This window comes from Brachyistius frenatus, unplaced genomic scaffold (genome assembly GCF_029030835.1).
Source record: "Brachyistius frenatus isolate BFR_SWC_R1_liver_20210118 unplaced genomic scaffold, ASM2903083v1 Contig_244, whole genome shotgun sequence".
NCBI lineage: Eukaryota > Metazoa > Chordata > Actinopteri > Embiotocidae > Brachyistius > Brachyistius frenatus.
The window spans coordinates 220,001-238,459 of record NW_027210843.1 but is presented as its reverse complement, the minus strand read 5'-3'; the positions used below and the strand labels follow the sequence as shown (position 1 = coordinate 238,459).

Genomic DNA, 18,459 nt, shown 5'->3' with positions numbered 1-18,459 from the left:
AATCAAATCATAAGCTTTTTGGACAGTAAGCTCTTTGAATAAACAATGTTATATTTCAGTCACTTCATCCATAAAGGCCCTAAACCTCTTTTAATGAGTTGGTATTCTTTTCATCATCTCTGTTTACAATGTCTGACTTTAAAACTCAAACTAAAAGTAGTCGTTAATGATGCTTTTTAAATTAAACTTTAATGCTATTTTTATTGTAATATTTGTGTTTTTCCCCACTTTTCATTTTATATGTGGATTTAAAAAAAAAAAAGATGCATTCAGGGACGGGTGTTTAAAACAAACCCCTGTTCAGTACGTCATGTGTTTTTTGGCTCGGAGAAACCAAAACACACCTAAACTGTTAGTTTTGGACTAAAAATTTAAATAAAATGGTACAAATTCCCCATTAAACTGCTTTAGTATCACATCAGAGAGAAATGAGAAGCTTCAATCTCACAGAAGTGAATTTTCAGGGAAAGATATTCGAGGCTGTGACAATGTCCGAGAGCACGGAGGGTTAAAACACAGGAAATGAAACCAAAAACATAATCAGCTTATAAAAAAAAAAGAAGAAGCATAACATAAAAATGCAAATGAGGATTACAGAATAATGAATCAGATCTTATTTAATATCCTGCACTGTAACTTTTGATCTCCGGTTTAATCTGTTGTATTCCATTTTAGCTGTTTTTTTGTAATCTTTTTATTTTAAAATTCTCATTTTTAAATATTGTCTCGTGTTTCTTTTACTCTGTAAACTATTTTTCCTGCACAACGCAAAACTTTTGTAAAGTCAGAAGTCTCAAAAGGATAAAAACGTATTATAATTATTACATTACTACAAACATATTTTTTTTTAATGTCAAATCAACAAGTTTTGATTTTTGAGTTGAATGTCCTGAGATTTATGAAGCAGAAACAGATTAATGTGTTAAAGTTCAGTCTGTTAACAATTTATTGAACGTAACAATTTGCGATGTTTTTATGTTATATTCTTTGTTTACTTTACACACAAAATGCATTATGACAACAAAATACATCTTTTTATTTGGACTAAACTGACAGTTTTTGCTCAAACCATTTCCAAAAAACTTTGAAGTATGAGTGGAGTTGGGATTTATAAATTAATCTCCTGTTATTGCATTTTCCCCCTAAATATAACCCATAATTTCCCATAGTTTTGTCTTTATGTTCGGGCTCTTTTTATAACCTGTATGTAGACAAACTGATGAAATATATAATACTACTCCCTGATTATTTTGTAGCTTTGGTTACTGAACATGTAGGTCAGGTTAGATGCACTATTTTGTCAATAATTGAGGTTTTATTGGATAAAATAATAGGAAATCATGGTTAATTTGCACATTAGCTGTACAAAAACTATATTTACTAAGAATCCTACTTTGATCTGAGCCTTATACATCCCTCCTGTTTGTGTAGTTGCGTTTTTTTGTCACTACAGGTGTGAAAACACGACTTTTAATCAGAAAATACTCCTCACTGTGCTCCACTGACTGGAGCTCCTCCTGCTCACTGCGCATGCTCACCAGGAGGGGGAAGGGGAGGGCTCTGCTCTCTCTGCTCCATCCGGGAACTTGAGAATTACCATTGACAGCCGAAGCGCAACTTTTCCCCAGGCAAAGTGAAATCAAGCCGCGGACTCGGACAAAATATAGTTCCCGTTTTTAACTTAAAATTACCGGAAGAAAAGCGAATCCGACCCCCCGCCGGACCCGTCGCCGTTCGGCCGAATTCCGGAGAGGATCCGACCGCAGCCCGGGCTCTTTGTGCCGGGTTTGGAGCACTTTTTAGACACGGGCGGAAAGTGGGTGATGAGTCCTAGCCTGTAAAAAGAAGCGAGAACTTGCTTTGCAGCCGGAGTAGTTCTTCTTTCAATTGTTATTGTCGCTTTAAAAAATCTTTAATTCACTTAAACTTCGTCTCGGCCGCGTCGAAAGTGGGAGAAAAGTGCTTTTCTGGCCGGAACATGGAACTACAAGGCCTTCAGGAGGCGCTGAAAGTAGAAATCCAATGTCATCAGGTAAATGAAGCATCGTGTTATTGTGAGCCTTGTTGGTGTTTGGGAGCCGGAGGAGGAGGAGATGTGACGGGATGAAGAGGCGAGCCGCTCCGGGGGAACAACTCTGCGACACGGCGCCGGTAATGTCTGCCGGCGACGCGGCCGCCGAGTCCCGGTGATTGAGTGCACTTTTGGCCGCTCTGTCGGGCTGTTTGTTCCGCCAGCAACAAGAATGTGGAGATAATGCGGCGGTGCTCGAGCGGCGATCCGGACGCGACCTGAATATTTATGAGGTTGAGCAGAGCCGAGCGGCGACCATCGCTTTGTTCCCGCCTCACTCTTCAACTTGCACTTTGTTTTCGACACGTTCCGCCGCCACGTCGCTTCTAAACTAGTTGCAGCAGATGAAGCGGGACCGGCAGGTAAAACCGCGTCGTCCTCCCGGAGCCTCCGCAGCCTCCAGCCCGGCAGGCGGGTCGGAGGAGTGACGAGAAACTTTATCAGCAGAAAATCTGGCTTTATTTCTGGGCCCTCTCCGCGGACACTCCGCGGGGGGGAACGACCCCCATCACGGGTGCCGCGAAGTTTCATTTTCGTTGCCCCTAAAATGAGGTGCTTTGTGCGGGGTGGACTGTGAGGACACCGGGACACCGAGCCGCTGCTTCGTGCTCCGGCTGGCAGGCTTTTAGTGTGTGTGTGTGTGTGTGCGTGCGTGTGTGTGTGTGTGTGTGTGTGTGTGTGTGTGTGTGTGCGCGCCCGCTGGCTGGAGAAGCTTCCTCCTCCCCGGTCTCCCCCCCCCGGTGGCCCTGACCGGGGAGCCCCCGGTCCTGGAGCCGGGCCCCCGGTCCTGGAGCCGGGCCCCCGGTCCTGGAGCCGGGCCCCCGGTCCTGGAGCCGGGCCCCCGGTCCTCGGCCTACCCGCCGGGCTTCTTGTCTCAAAGTTGTGTAATGTTGAGAAATGTTAGCGTCCATTTTGAGTAGGTCGACGTGTTTCTGGAGAGTGGAGGTTCGGGCTGATGGAAGGAGCTGCTGGTTCCGGCGGGAGTCAGACCGGCTCCACCAGTCGGTACCAGCAGAACCGGGTCGGTTTTTAACCTCTTTTAACGGCCGGTTTTGTTACTTTACACTTAGTCTGCTGGTATTATTTCTTCTCGGTCACGTGACCCCAGCGGTGCATTTGATTCGCTCACTCTGACGCTTTCACTTGTTCCTTTTCTTCCCGTTACCGTCTTTATGGCGAACGAGCCGTTCGTCCTACATTAACTTTGAGGCGGTGTTTCTGCTGAGCTGAGCCGGGCGGAGCTTTCAGCACCGCGGCCAGCTCCTGTTCGGCTTCCTCCGTGCCCCGCTTTGCACCGCCCCGCCGGGCGGTCCCAGCCCCGGCTGCAGCTACACACAACTTCCCCCTCACATCAAGCGAGCAAGAATTCAAGCTTAAAAAAAAGATAGGTCGATATTTATCAGCCCGTCGCTGTGTCGTGTTTTATTTGAGCTGCTCGACGCCTGCCTGCCTTCAATCGACCCGTTTCCTGTGGAATGCAGTTTTCCAGCCTCCAGTTTTAAACCCATTAAACTTGAACGAAGACAACAACACGAGCTCTTTTTAGAGAAACCGCGTTCTGCTCCGGATTTGTGGTGTGAAGCTTTTAAATCTGGAGCCTTGTTGTATTATTATTATTATTATTATTATTTTCCTTCCTTCTCTGTAGTTTGGTAGTGGAAGCTTCCATTTTGAGAGAGAAAGGGGGGAGGTTCTCCCCCCACCCCCTCCAACATGGAGAGGAGAAAAGTCTGCAGAGTTTCATGCAGGAGGAGGGGGGGAGGGGGAGGGGCCCCATTCATGCCTAACATTACCATTTTGATTGCTTTGATGCTGTTTTTGGTTTGTGAGGAGGGGTGCGGGGGGGGGGGGGGCAGAGAGCCCAGTCAGCAGAGCAGAGACGTTTTTTAAACAAGCACAAAACGTGACCTTTTACTTTTTATTTTTCCTGCTGCTTCCTCACGTATGAATTGCTGCTTTTCCTCTTACACACCAGAACCAGAACCCAGAACCAGAACCAAGAACCAGAACCAGTCCTGCAGAGATTTAAAACAATCCAAATCAACCTAAAAAAACAAAAACAAAAAATACACACTCAAGTTTTCCAGCTGCGAGTGTTTTTCCGCTCACATAACTAACACGTGTTCGTCTGTGGAGCCCGGAGGTCGTTTCAGGGTCGCGGGTTTGAGGCCTCCAGCTGGAAGTCTGAGTCCAGAACCAGTGAGGAAGAGGAGGGAGATGAAGAGCGATTAGAAACAAAACTCGGTGTGTCTGCAGGTGTATTTCGATGAAGCTGCATCCTTGATCTCTGTGTGTGTGTGTGTGTGTGTGTGTGTGTGTGTGTGTGTGTGTGTGTGTGTGTGTGTGTGTGTGTGTGTGTGTTGCTCTGCGTTGCGTCATGGCAGCACTTTTTTTCCCGACCTGTCGGGTGAAGGCGACTAGTTTCTTTTCTTCGTTTTTTGTCTGTGAAAACAAAAACAAGCAAAAAAAAAAAAAAGTTTTCTGACGTGAGGAGGGAAAAACCAAAGGGCAGCATCTGTAACCATGGAGACGTGAAGGTGTGTGGGAGAGTTTCCACCTGTAACGTGTTTGATGTCTTTGATTGGTGCGAGACGGCTTCTTCTATTGGACGGCCTGCCAAAAAGGAGGCGGGGTCTGGAGTCTGAAATGTTTTTAATGTTGTGTTTCAAAGGTCACGGTCGAGGTCACGTGTGCTGATCACCTGCGAGATGATGATGTCGTTCGTTACTCAGCTGTAAAAAGCCTCTTAGTTCAGAACCGGTCCGGTCCAGTCTGTGAAGGTCCAGTAGAGCATTCAGTCTAAGACGTGTTGTTAGATCCTGAGCTGCTGTGGTATTGTTTCAAATTACACGTGTTCTTGGCGTCTGCACGCTGCCCGTTTGATTGACACTTCATTGGAGCCAATAGGAGCTTCCATAATCCTGCATGAATCTGGTGACAAGAGGCCAAAAAATACCAAAACGCTCTTTCAGTAAATATTATTTCCAGCTGTTTTTTTTGTTGCTCTTATGACTCTGAGGTCATGATGCAAAGATTACTGACTTCAACCTTTTAATTAGCCGACATCAGACCAATCAGAGGAGGAGGATGTGTTCAGGCGCTTCATTGAAGTAAAAGTACAAATACATGCTGTGAATATACCACAGTACAACAAGTACTATCAGCATCATGTAGTTAAAGTATGAAAAGTTCAAGAAAACATTCCCTGTTGTTGTTTTACTGTTAAATCGGATAAAAAAAAACTTATTTAAATCAAACTCAATGTGATTAAAAAAATAAAATATTGAGATAAAATGCCCCAAAAAAACCTCTTTTAAAACCAATTCAGGTTTAATCGTGTTTAAAGTCTGCGTGTCCTCCGACTCGCCTCCGGCTGTGAGCAGAAAGCAGGATACGCTCAGAGATCAGTCGCCGTAGTAACCTGCTTTTCTTTTTATGTGGAGCGCTTCGGGGAAGCACGCCCTTATTTTGGAGGCGTCGTAGTGAAGGTCGACGCTGCTTCTCGTTTTAGTTTTTTCTGTCTGAACAGACAAAATACTGAAAACACATTTATTCAGATTTACAGAGACACTCTGCTTTTATTGGAGATCTCGTGAGTTTCACTTCCGTCCAATCGGATCACAGACCGCCGGGGTTTGACCTGAAGTTTACGTAAAAATTGAAGTTAAAAAAAAGTTCAGCGTTCAATAACGCTAATTTTGTTGATTTATTTTACATAATACATGAATCCCTTTGGGGTTGTTTTATGATCTTAGAACAGAAGTTATGATCGTAACACTTCAGTGAGTGTTGATGACCTTTGAACTCTCAAACTAGTGGCTCTTATTTTGAAGTTAGAGGCAACTTCCTGCAGCTCTGTGATTGGCCCATTTAAAGTGTGTTTTTAAAAGTGTCAGGGTTTTACTGTGTGTGTGTGTGTGTGTTCAGGTGAACAGGTAGCAGATCACCTGTGTGACGGCTCCTTATTACCCAGCAGCACTGAGAGTCGAGAAAGCGCTGACTCAGCTCTGAAACACACAAACACATCCTCTCGTCATGTAATTACTTCTTTACTTAAAAAATAAATACACCTTATTCTAATTTTATTACTGTTTTTTCAACAAAAGAATCTTTTCATTATATTTACAACTTTATTCTTTTACATTGCAACTTATTTACAGCTTCTAGGATGTTCCAATTATTTCTTTCAAAATAATGGTCTCATGGTGTTGTAATCGTTGTAAAGTGGAATTTTTCCTTCGAAAAGTCGCAATTTAATTATTCTTATTCAAATTTATGACTTTATTCTGACAATCGAGTCTGACTTTATTTTCCTGATATTTATAACTTTTATTTTGAAGTTTTTTGTTAAGTATATGGATTTTTTTGTTGGGAAAGTTAAACTTTATTCCTGCAATAGTCCGACTTTATGATTCTATTGTTAGATTTGGATTTTGTTGACATGAGAACTTTATTTAGTGAAACTTCAACCCTGCTGTCATGTAGGTCGACTTTTTTTTTCTCATAATTTAATGACTTTTTGTAAATTCTGTAACTTTTTACTCAAATTTGGATTTTATCTGATATTTTATTACATTTTTTACATTATTATGACAGAATTCCTCATTTTCTCTCGAGATGCTTCTTATTTTTCGGTCGCTCATCGTACTGCAGCATCACGCGCTGCTCTTCTTCTTCTGTGGTGGTTTCGAAGGTGGAGATGCTCGTCGGCTCCTTCGGGATCGAGGGATTCAGATTATCGTCCTCGTAAAGACGAGAAAGTCGCTGTAATAATTCAGAGCATGTTTGAAGGCCTGCGTTTGATGTTTGAGTTTAGCTGTTTTTTTTTTTAATCAAAATCAGCTGCTGGTTAGCTTTGTTAGCTGCTTGTTAACTTTGTTAGTTGCTTGTTAGCTTTTTTAGCTGCTGGTTAGCTTTGTTAGATGCTTGTTAGCTACATGCTAGCTGGGACCTTCTGAGGTTCTGTTCTGGTTCGTAGTCTTCAGGTCTAAAAAAAAAAAAAACGTGACAAAAAATTTGCCCCTTTAATGAACTTCCTGTCTGTCGTGGCAGCAGGTTTTCACCTCTGACCTCTGACCTCTGTGCCCTTCCACCGTTTCAGGCCTTCAGAATAAAAGCCTGTGTTTATTTGAGGTTTTTTTAAAGTTGCACGTTGTGTGTTGCACATCCAGCGTCTCCTTCCTCCTCCTCCTCTTCCTCCCACGCGGTCGCGGCCGCTGACACGATGAATAACGTCTCTCTGAGGAGACGACGATGAGACACGAGCAGATTCCTCGACACGGAAGCGACGGCGGTACGTGAGCGGCTTCGTGCAGAAGACATTAGGAGTTCAGTCGGTTTGAGTCACCACTTATCTGTCAATCAGCGGCGATTAGAGGACGCAGCGACGTCTCTTCAGTCAGGAAGCCGAAGACAAACATGTAATAACCTCATTAACTCCGCACTCCGCTTTGATTTCCGGTTAAGCAGCTTTAAAGAAGAATCTCCGTTTTATTTCAGGGAAATATTATTTAAAGCTTTTGTAAAGAATTGTTTTGGTCTTATTGGATCCACAAATATATTTAAATACAGTGAACCCTCGTTTATCGCGGGGGTTACGTTCCAAATAGAAACCGTGATAGGCGAAATCCGTGAAGTAGTAACCTTTATTTTACAATTGAAATAGATAGAACTGGACATTAAATATATCTACGTTACATATAGTCGTAATGTGATTTCAATGCACGATGCAAATCCGTGAAGCAGCGAGACCGTGAAAGGTGAACCGCGTTATAGCGAGGGTTCACTGTAATTTATTTTAAGGGGTTAAAAAGAAGAAGAATAATCTGGCAGATATAAACCGGACGCTTGTCCTGAACGCTCTTAAATTATAATATTATTATTATTATTATTCATAATAAATAATAGTTAAAAATGTAAATAAAACATGTTGCGCTGCTTTCTGAGCTGCAGAACATGAAACACTCAGAGCAGGTTGTGTTCAGTGAGCAGTTGCAGCTGTTGTTGTTGCTGCTGTCATTGTTGTTTTTGTTGCTGTTGTTATTATTAGTGTTGTTGTTGTTTCTGAGCAGAGGGAACAGCTCAGCCCGTTTCAGAGCTGGAGGAGTTGAACGTTGATCTGACGAGACGCCGAGTTGCAGCTTCAGGAAACAGAAACGAGAGCCGGCAGGACGTCGTGTTGTCGGTCGGTCGATCGATCGATCGATCGGTGATCAGACTGTTGATCTGCTCTCTAACTCCGAGCTGCAGAGATGATAAACAGTCAGCAGAAGAAGGCTGCTTGTTAATAGCCGTCCAGCCGGCCGACGTGGTGTCCGGTTGCTGAGTCGGGGCCTCCTCGGCACGCTGACATCTGATTGGCTCCGACGTTAAACGAGTAATTAAAGAGCGGCGCTCTGTGAATAACGACTGCAGGTTATTAATTGTTTTTCAGTTGATCTGTTGAACTCGTGTGGAACGACTCGCAGTGACAGTTTGTGTTTTCAGAGGCTGGCCAATCAGAGCGAGTCTCACGGAGCGACCGGCATGTCGGATATTTAATGTGCAACAGAAACAAAACCACGTTTAGTTTGAGTGACTGCAGTCGGAGACGTGCAGGAGAGGAGTCGCTGCTGTTGAATGGGAGTCTAGTTATTATAAAAAGTGTAATACACTCGTCTGTCCACTAGAGGGAAGCAGATCACAGTCGAGCTTCAGGGAAACGAAACAACGTGGTTACGATTTCCCTCCTATGTCCTTGTGATGTTATCACGTGACCTGCCCTTGTTTACATACGTGTTCTTTACCTTTCAGTGACAGGTGTTTCTATGGCTACAGTTTATTCCTTGGAGCCGGCCCTCTGGTGGCCTTCAGTGGTATTTCTCTTTGGAGATCTTTTTCTGACGAATGTTTTTATTGACGGAGTAAATGTGACGAACAACTTCACAACGCGTTACATGGTTTAATTCAGACGCGTTTTTCAGATTTTATTCAGAGTTTTCGTTAAACAATTTCTTTTAAAATAATCCTCCGTTCGCCTGTAAATAGAAAAAAAAACTCATTAAAAAATTATTATTATTATTATTATCGCTAAAACCTGAGAACAAGTTATTTTCTGCTTTTCTTTTTTTTTCTGTTTTCTCTAAAATAAAAACAAAATAAAATCTGCACAAACATCTGATCGTAAACAAGCTGAATTTAGGTGAAATAAACCTTTTAACGTTTATTCTCCCACCAGTTCATACAGACGTCTGATAACTGTACTGAATACAGGAGTTTTAATTGAATTATTAATTAAAATCATATTTAAATTTAATGATTTAATTGAAGTGTTCATTAAAAATGTTTTAGTTTAATTATTTTAATAATTTTTTTTCAATTGACTTAAATTAATTAGTGTTACAGCTGTAATGAGTTAATTCAACGTTGTGCAGTTTTATGGCGTGCGGAGATCATCAGTCACGCTTTTATTGTAAACTAATATTTAACTTCGGAGTTTATTCGTGTGAAAACTAGACATTGGTTATTTTAGTTGAACTTCAGATCCGAACACGCTGCTTCCTTCACGTGTCGGTTTAAACACGCAGGAGTTTTTGTTTCGTACATGTGAGATGATGAAGAGCGACGAAGATGAAGATGTGTGTTTTTCTCTGAGCAGACGAACGAGGAATGTTTTTGTCTTTTCCTGCAGCTGGTTCCTTCTCAGCCTGCTGTGTGTGTGTGTGTGTGTGTGTGTGTGTGTGTGTGTGTGTGTGTGTGTGTGTGTGTGTGTGTGTGTGTGTGTGTGTGTGTGTGTGTGTGTGTGTGTGTGTGTGTGTGTGTGTTGTGTGTGTGTGTGTGTGTGTGTGTGTGTGTTGCTTTTTTAGGAACAAACAATAGACTCAGTCAGCCAGTTAAACACACATCAGCAGAAAGAGGTCAGTCACAGAGCCGAGCCGTCTGATTGGCTGATTGTTTTGGAAACCATCTCCTGTGGTGGACGTTTCAAACAGAACTTGCATTTCAATCGGAGCGGCGTGTGGGCGGGGCCTGTGTCCTCGGCCTTCATTCCCACAATCCCCTGCTTTTTCATGTGCATTATTGAGTCTCCATAAAAGGAAGTTGGACAACAAGGAGACTTCAAAGAGCCTCTGAAAAAGTAGGAACCAAACTGACCTGCAGGAACCAAACGGACCTGCAGGAACCAAACGGACCTCCGGTCCAGACGTCTGACCAGTTCCAGGTGTGTCAATTCTGCGTCACTCCTCCGGCGCCCCCTGTTGGCGCCGCTCCGGTCCCGGGTCCAGATCTTTCTGCGGCGTCCCGGGATGGCGGCTCCGTTAAGCTGTGATGAGCTGTCAGGTCGACGCCTCCGTGCGTCTAATCCGTCCATCCCGCTCCGATCTCATCTCATCCGCAGATCTTCGGCGGCGCTCCAGGCATCGCTGCTCTAATACTGATAATGCCTTTTCTGGTTTGTGGGGAACATAAGCTCCCAAAATCCCTTTAATCAAAGCGGCAGCGACAAACATCGCCTTGGAAAACGGCCCGGTGAGGACTTAATGCTCCGAGACGCTTCCTCTTCTCTCAACGCTGGGAATTCACCTCCGAGCTTTTACCGCTGACATCGTTACACAGTTTAACAAACAGATGTTATTTACACCCAAGAAGGAATTCACTTTATTTAAACTCTAAACTAATGAAGACGGAGGTCTTCTGCACTTGGTAATATCAGTGTGTTTTCTTTCTCATTTATAATCCAAATCAAAGTTCACAGTTGGAAGCAGCAGGTGGACAAAATGATTTAAACTCGACCTGTTTGAAGGGCAAAGTTTGAAGAAATCGTCTTCGTGGCTGCTCGACATTTTAAATCAACTTTATTTATACGTTTCACAAACTGCTGCTTAACATCAGACGAATAAAATCAACTTGAACTCAAAACAAGAGAAAAATAATCCGTTAGTGAGAATAAATGTGTTTGTAAAAGTCAGCCGGACTTTTATTTTCTAATAAGTTTCAACATCAAGTTGAGGTAGACGTTGGTTGGCTGATGAAGATTCCAGTGTTTTCATTTTCAACAGAGAAGAAATGCGTAAATTTGTCTTTTATTTTGAAAAATAACATCCAACAGTTTCTATAATTCTTCCTGTTTCAGTTAAAATGCTGCTTCCTGTCTTTAAAAAAAATAAAAGACTGAAGCTGGGGGCTGCTTTATTAAGCTTTATTGAGCGGACACAGGGGGCGGGGCCTGGAACCTCCACCCAATCAGAGCAGAGTTTTCAGTTTTTTCTGTGGCGCAGCAGCGGGAGGAGCCTCTGGGGAGAATCCTTCGTACAGGCTCCGCCCACCGCCGGCCGCTGCTCTCCATCTCCACATCACTTCAAAGTTTCTGCCTCAGAAAACTCGGTGCTTTGAAGTGAGGACGGCCGGCGCCACAAAGACTCAGGAAGTCTGCAGCCGGAGGTTTGAAGTCGAACTGACGGAGAAGAAAATCTTTAAGAGAAATAAATCTGTAGGAAAAATAAATGTGCTGCTCAATGTTGTCTTTGTGCTCTCTGATGGATCTCGAAGCTTTAAGTCTGATCCTGAATCTGCTGAATAATGTTTAACACCTCGAAAAGATGCTTTAAGGTCGAAGACGTCCTCAGAAGAACGTCTGCGTCCAGCAGGGGGCCCAAAGTTAACGTTTTAATTTTAACTTCTGCGTCCAGCAGGGGGCCCAAAGTTAACGGTTTAATTTTAACGTCTGCGTCCAGCAGGGGGCCCAAAGTTAACGGTTTAATTTTAACGTCTGCGTCCAGCAGGGGGCCCAAAGTTAACGTTTTAATTTTAACGTCTGCGTCCAGCAGGGGGCCCAAAGTTAACGTTTTAATTTTAACGTCTGCGTCCAGCAGGGGGCCCAAAGTTAACGTTTTAATTTTAACGTCTGCGTCCAGCAGAGGGCCGAAAAGTTATTATAAAACGTCAAACAGAGAGTTCAAAGAAATATTTTAAACTAAATGTGAAGTAAATCTTGTAAAACAGCAGCTGGAAGCTTCGATGGATTATTGAACACAATGTTTTTCACCTTCTAACTGCAGTCAGATCAAATAAAGTCTCACCGTTAAATCACCTCAGAGTTTTGTTGTAAATCTTCTTAAATCACAGACTTTGTTCATATTTCTGAGTGTTTGATGTTTAAAATCAACCTTAAACCTGATTCATTGTTCCCGGTCCAGATGTTTCTTCCTGTAATTAATCCAGTTTGTAACCAAAACAATAATCCCTCATAATCTGCTTCTGTAGATCTGATCAGGGTTTTAACACCTGCTGCAGATCACCGTCGTCTTTTCACAGATTAGACGCTCGCATGTCGACGTCAGGTTGGTTTGAAGTGACAATACGAGAGAGAAGCTCTGAGGGTAGTGAGTTCTTCTCCATCTAGTTGGTTTTGTTTTGAAAGCCCGGTTCTCCTCCATCTGGTTGGTTTTGTTTTGAAGGCACGGTTCTCCTCCATCTGGTTGGTTTTGTTTTGAAGGCCCGGTTCTCCTCCATCTGGTTGGTTTTGTTATGAAGGCCCGGTTCTTCTCCATCTCAGTGGTTTTATTTTGAAGGCCCGGTTCTTCTCCATCTCAGTGGTTTTATTTTGAAGGCACGGTTCTTCTCCATCTGGTTGGTTTTATTTTGAAGGCACGGTTCTTCTCCATCTAGTTGGTTTTATTTTGAAGGCCCGGTTCTTCTCCATCTAGTTGGTTTTATTTTGAAGGCACGGTTCTTCTCCATCTAGTTGGTTTTATTTTGAAGGCCCGGTTCTTCTCCATCTAGTTGGTTTTGTTTTGAAGGCCCGGTTCTTCTCCATCTAGTTGGTTTTATTTTGAAGGCCCGGTTCTTCTCCATCTGGTTGGTTTTGTTTTGAAGGCCCGGTTCTTCTCCATCAGGAAGTGAGCGCTGGGTTTAAAGACAGAGTGGTGTGTGTGTGAGTCACTCCCCTATAAATACCACCGTCCTCGTCCTGTTCTCTCCGCCGGGTCATGTGACCCGTGACTCACGGCTCCAGCTGGAACAGAACCTGCTGATGTTTGTCGGCAGTCATTTATTTATTTCGTGTTCTAGATTTCCTGATTGGGCTTGGTGTGTTTTCTTTGGACAATCTGAAGATGGTCACGTGATTGTTTTGTTTACGCTGCGTCAGCAGAAGTTTGATTTATCGTACGTACGAGCAGAAGTCGGGTTCTATGACGCTAACGTTATTGGTTTTAGTCACACCTTCATTTAAAAAACAATGTGGTTGCTTTATTCTCAGAAGTTACGAAGGAAGAAGGCATGCTGGGAAACACTGATTTGTCTGTTTTGTGACATCACTTCCTGCCATTTGTTGTTGTGTTTTGGGTGAGGGGCGGGGTTAAAGAGCAATATTTGCCCAGGAGCAATCCTTGTACACACTTCAGCATCATTGCACGTAGCCACGCCCCCCTGGTCTCTGATTGGTCCGCCCTTCAGGGCCAGCTGAGCAGACATTAATTCAAACAGTTTCCAGACTGTAATCAAAGAAAGCTGTGATTGACAAGTGGGCGGAGCCAGGCTGGTGTTTCAGGGTATAATAGGTGAACGATAACCTCGTACTGATGCAGTATTGATAACCTGCTCTGATCAGTTTTATTTATTGGCTTCAGATCAATTAATATAGACGACTCTTCTGTAGTAAAATCTGACCTATTTTTAGAGTTTTATTCTTCCTCCTTTCTCCTCTTCTTCCTCCTCCTCCGGTTCCTCTCTCTCTGCTGCAGCCAGAAGATGGCATGGTTCGTATGCATCTCCTCCCAGAGCCCAGATCAGGGCCGCCGCTCTATTAATAGCCCTGCCGTGCTGTTAGAAGGAGAGAGTGTGTAAATACAGGAGGAGGAGGAGGAGGAGGAGGAAGGCCGGGCTGCTCTCCGCTCAGCTGCTAACATGAGGCTACATGACAGTTTATCTCCCGGTGAGACGCTGATGAGCTGGATCAGCGGTGAACTGGGGGGGGGGGGTTTCCTGGTTTGAGCTGATGTTTTAAAGGATGCGGCTCTGACAGGTCGGCTTCATCTCCTCCTCCTCTTCCTCCTCAGCCGGGTTTTCCTCCCGACAGGTCTGTGAGTTGCCTGGTAACTGAAGCCGAGGAGTGAATATTCATCTTCAAGGTTTATTCTCCTCAAACACACCAGCACGTCTTTATTTCACATCAAACTTGATGTAATGGAATAAAAGCAGCAAAAAAAACATACATTTTTATACAAAAGGCCTCAAAACGAGCTCAAACGTTTAAATCCTCATTAAAGTCAACTTTATTCACTGTCTGTTCACAAAAAGCTCCATTTCCTCCTTTTTTTAAAAGAGATGAAAGAGAGACGAAGACGAACGTCCTCAGTAATGTTATAAAAATAACAAAACTTACTTGTTCATTCATGAAACTGATGCCAATTAAATTTCAATGGATTTATTGCTTTTGGTTTTCACTCAGTTTGTGTTTAAATTATGTTAGTTTATTGATGTTTTTCATTTTTTTGTATTTAACTGTTAAAATTAAATTTGTATCATTTACATTATAATAGAAATGTTTCTATTCTCATATAAAATCACAACAGCAGCTTTAATCTGGAAACGTCGAGTGTTTTATCAGTTTTACCAGATCCATGTTGAATTTATCTCCGTTCAGATGGTTTTCTGTGTTTTTCTGTGTAAACACGTCGATTCTGAGATTATTGATCCGTTCTGATGAAACGTCTCCGATGAAGAACTGAGACTCTTCATCATGTTTGTTTAAACGGCCGTCGACCTTCAGGTGTGTGTGTGTGTGTGTGTGTGTGTGTGTGTGTGTGTGTGTGTGTGTGTGTGTGTGTGTGTGTGTGTGTGTGTGTGTTTGAGAGAGTGTGTGTGTTTGAGAGTGTGTGTGTTTGAGAGAGTGTGTGTGTGTGTGTGTTTGAGTGTGTGTGTGTTTGAGAGAGTGTGTGTGTGTGTGTGTGTGTTTGAGAGTGTGTGTGTTTGAGAGAGTGTGTGTTTGAGAGAGTGTGTGTGTTTGAGAGTGTGTGTGTTTGAGAGAGTGTGTGTTTGAGAGTGAGTGTGTGTGTGTTTTTTGCAGAAACACAAACTCTTTTAAAACCAGCAACAGTTGATCAGGAGAAGCTGAATAATCTGAGTGCTGCTCGGTGTGTGTGTGTGTGTGTGTGTGTGTGTGTGTGTGTGTGTGTGTGTGTGTGTGTGTGTGTGTGTGTGTGTGTGTGTGTGTTAAAGTGTCGGGGGGTGGGGGGAGGTTTTGGGGTCGAGTTGAGCCGTAGAGGGGGGGGGGGCGTCCTTGCACCGACAGTCAGCCGCTAACAAAGAGCGCCGCATAATAAATGGGGCTTTAATTTGTTTTTCCTCGACAAGGTCGGTGTGAGTGATGGGTGGAGGGAGGTGGTGCTGGGGATGTAGTGCTGGACTGAAGAGGAGGAGGAAGAGGAGGAAGAGGAGAAAGAGGAGAAAGAGGAGCTGTGGGAGATCAGTTCACCTGGATGTGTGTGAAGTGTGCTAAAAACGGGCAAATCCATAAGGTGGTTCTGCACAGAGGTTTTTCCAGTTTTTGTGACGGCACATGAATGCATCATAACAGGGGGGGGACTGTCCTGTGAGATGCATTGCTTCGTCATCTCCATGGCAACAGGCTGATGAGGTTTATGGGTGTTGTAGTATTTTGGAGCGAGCAGATGCACCAAAGTTCATGTAAAAAAATAAAAATAAAATAAAAAATCCAGATTTAGCAGAAATTGGGTTTGATAGAGTTGATTGAAGGCGGAGCCACCCGAGAGTGTTGCTGTCATGGCAACTGGGGCAGTCTCCGGCCGCTGGGTCATGGGAATCGTGTCCTTCAAAATTAAAGCGCGGCATTATTAAATTATGTAGACTTCAAAATAAAAGTCTGAAACTAGTTTAAATCAGGTCTAAAACCAATATGGTCGTTGTAAGAAGAGTGTCTCTGTGTCTTCATCACTCGGAGGCCGTTTCCTCCTCTTCCTCACTTCCTGACCCGCCCGGTCTCTTCTTCCTGCTGTGACTCAGTCGGACTTCCCTCCGTTAACCGGTGGAGCCGCTGCCCTCTGACCTTCACCGTGTTTACATGTGTTCGGCCAGCTGCTGTTCAGCCGTGTGGAGATGTGAGCAGAAAACTAATGAAAGCAGCAGAACGAGCTTCACATCTGAAGAAGAATCGCTGCTCCGCTTTCATTCTTACAGGCTGACATTTCTCACTACCTCCTTGCGTGTATTCAAATTAATTTCCTATTATTGCTTCGCTTATCAGAAGTCGCAGAGACGTAAACAAAGATGCGGACAAACAGCGAAAAGCAATTAAAAATAAATGGGGTTCGGAGAGAAGCCCCAGAGGAGGAGATAAAGGCTGCAGTCCGAACCGCCGCCTCGCTTTATTTGGTGTTTCTGTTGGACTTCGTGGGCGCCGTCCTCAGGCGTCATCACACTAAACGGCTAAATTAACCCAATTATTTGGAGCGGGCTGAAGTGGCGCTGATGCCTTCAGGCGCCTGTTATTCTGAGGACTGTATATCCATATTGTGTGTGTGTGTTCTCCGGTCAGCTGAATCCCGGCCTGCAGAGCGCAGTGATTACAGAGCACCTTTTACTTAATGAAAAATAATGAGTCGCCGGCCGCGGAGTGGTTCTTTGTTCCTGCGTCAAAGGAACACTTCAGGAACGAGAAGAGAGAAAACCTCGGCACGGTTCGTTCCACCGCCACGGGAGAAGGCAAGAGTACTTCTTAAAAGATAAAAAGCCGTTTCCTTAGCAACATGCCAAATATAACAAGGAGCTCGTATTGAAGATAAAGAGAGCAATAGCGAAGCGGGCCTCGGCCTGAATCACCTGTCAATCAAACCGGAGCAGGGAGCTTTCTACTCCAACAGACGTGGTCTTCATCGGCCGGACGTCAGGACCGAGGAGGACAACGGGAGACATGCCGGAAGTCTACGTCGTCCTCTGTCGCCGTCGGGAGTCGTCCGATCGTCATGCAACCAGTCTGAACATCCAGCGTCAGCATCTAACCCTAACCTGTCCAGAACCTTCCCTAAAACATGTCTATACAGAAGTCCCTAGACCAGTTCAAAACCAGTTCAAAACCAGTTCAAAACCAGTCCCGATTCTAAATGAATCTGTGTTTTCTTTAAATTGACAGTTTTCTTTATGGACTTCTTTTTGTAATTTAAGGTTTATTTTCCCGCCTTCAGACTGTTGAAACTGCGTCTGTTTTTTTTTTTTTACATTTAGTGAACTAAATAATGGATCTTGGTTTGGATCAAACTGATCGGATCAGCTTTATAAATGTTGATCGTGTTCCTCCTGCTCGCCGCGCTCTGATTGGTGCTCTGAGTTTCCTGTTTAACGGATTGATTTGACCTGTTTTCTTTTCATCTGTCACCTCATTGTGAAGGAATCGGTGACGTTTTCTTCACGAGGGCTTCAGATCTTCTCTGAAAGGCTGAGACGGCGTCAGAAAATTGCTTTCTGCCGTAGGAACGAGTTTCTCAGTGAAAATTGGAAGCCGGTGGAACATTATGTGCTGGAACATTACACGGAAATGATCAAAGCCGGGAGGAATTACTGAACGCCGAGTACAAAGACCCCATTTCACTCAGAAATCTGAGAGACGTCTACGAACAGACTTCGAGCCTTCAGACACTCGGACAGGCTGTAAACACGATGTTCTGACGGTCCGTTTGGGTCGTCGGCGGGCGGCCGAACGTTTTTGGGTTTGGCACCACGGAATCAAAAAGACGCCATCTTAGGAGAGATTGTGAGATAATGATGTAATGCAGCAAAAAGAGTGTAAGAGTGTGAATCACTTTGTTCTTCATCCTCTTCATCCTCACTCTTTACCCGGCGGCCGGGAGGCTGTGAAAACGGGTCGGGGGGGCTGGTTCCACTCCAGACCGTCACTGCTGAGGGACCTTAAAGCAAAACTCTGAAACACAAAAATGGTTGAAGAGGCTGTAAATGGTCCAAAGCTTTAAGATTCTTCAAAACCAGTCGGAAACAAAGACCAAGTCTAAAACTAGTTCAAACCAAGTCCAGAACCAGCCAAAGATCAAGTCTGAAACCTTCCCCGAACCCCTCCTGGGGGGAATCCTGGGATTGAACTCGATACCGACCGATTTATGAAAGAACTCGTCCAAAAATCGATTTAACCCAACCTATTAAACACGAGAGAATTATTTAATAAATCTAATGTCTGTAAATGATGCGTCATTAGAAAGTGTTGAAAAGGTGCCGCTGCCCTAAAGAAAGATGGCGGCTGCTGATTGGAGCGTCCAGGAGCCTCGTTAACGAAGACGTGAACACAGAATCACTGGAATGAAGCTGGAAACAGCCGACAGACACAAACACCTCTAATTGAACTCCGGCATGTCGGAGCATGTTTCAGCCTCATGCTGCCA

At 43.9% G+C, this 18,459-nt stretch overlaps 1 protein-coding gene across 4 annotated transcripts in view; it reads left to right on the top strand.

Moving 5' to 3' along the window:
- The first annotated feature begins 1,639 nt into the window (after nucleotides 1-1,639).
- The window catches only part of phf21b (PHD finger protein 21B), a 50,098-nt gene continuing 33,278 nt past the window's right edge, over nucleotides 1,640-18,459 (top strand). The window contains exon 1 of one of the 4 annotated variants that reach the window (XM_069720586.1): nucleotides 1,640-2,032. In XM_069720586.1, the coding sequence (XP_069576687.1) occupies nucleotides 1,979-2,032 (54 nt within the window). In that variant the 5' untranslated portion in view covers nucleotides 1,640-1,978. Of the gene's footprint in view, nucleotides 2,152-3,112; nucleotides 3,646-18,459 lie in introns of those variants that run through there. The other 3 variants (XM_069720585.1, XM_069720587.1, XM_069720588.1) reach the window with 3 other exon arrangements.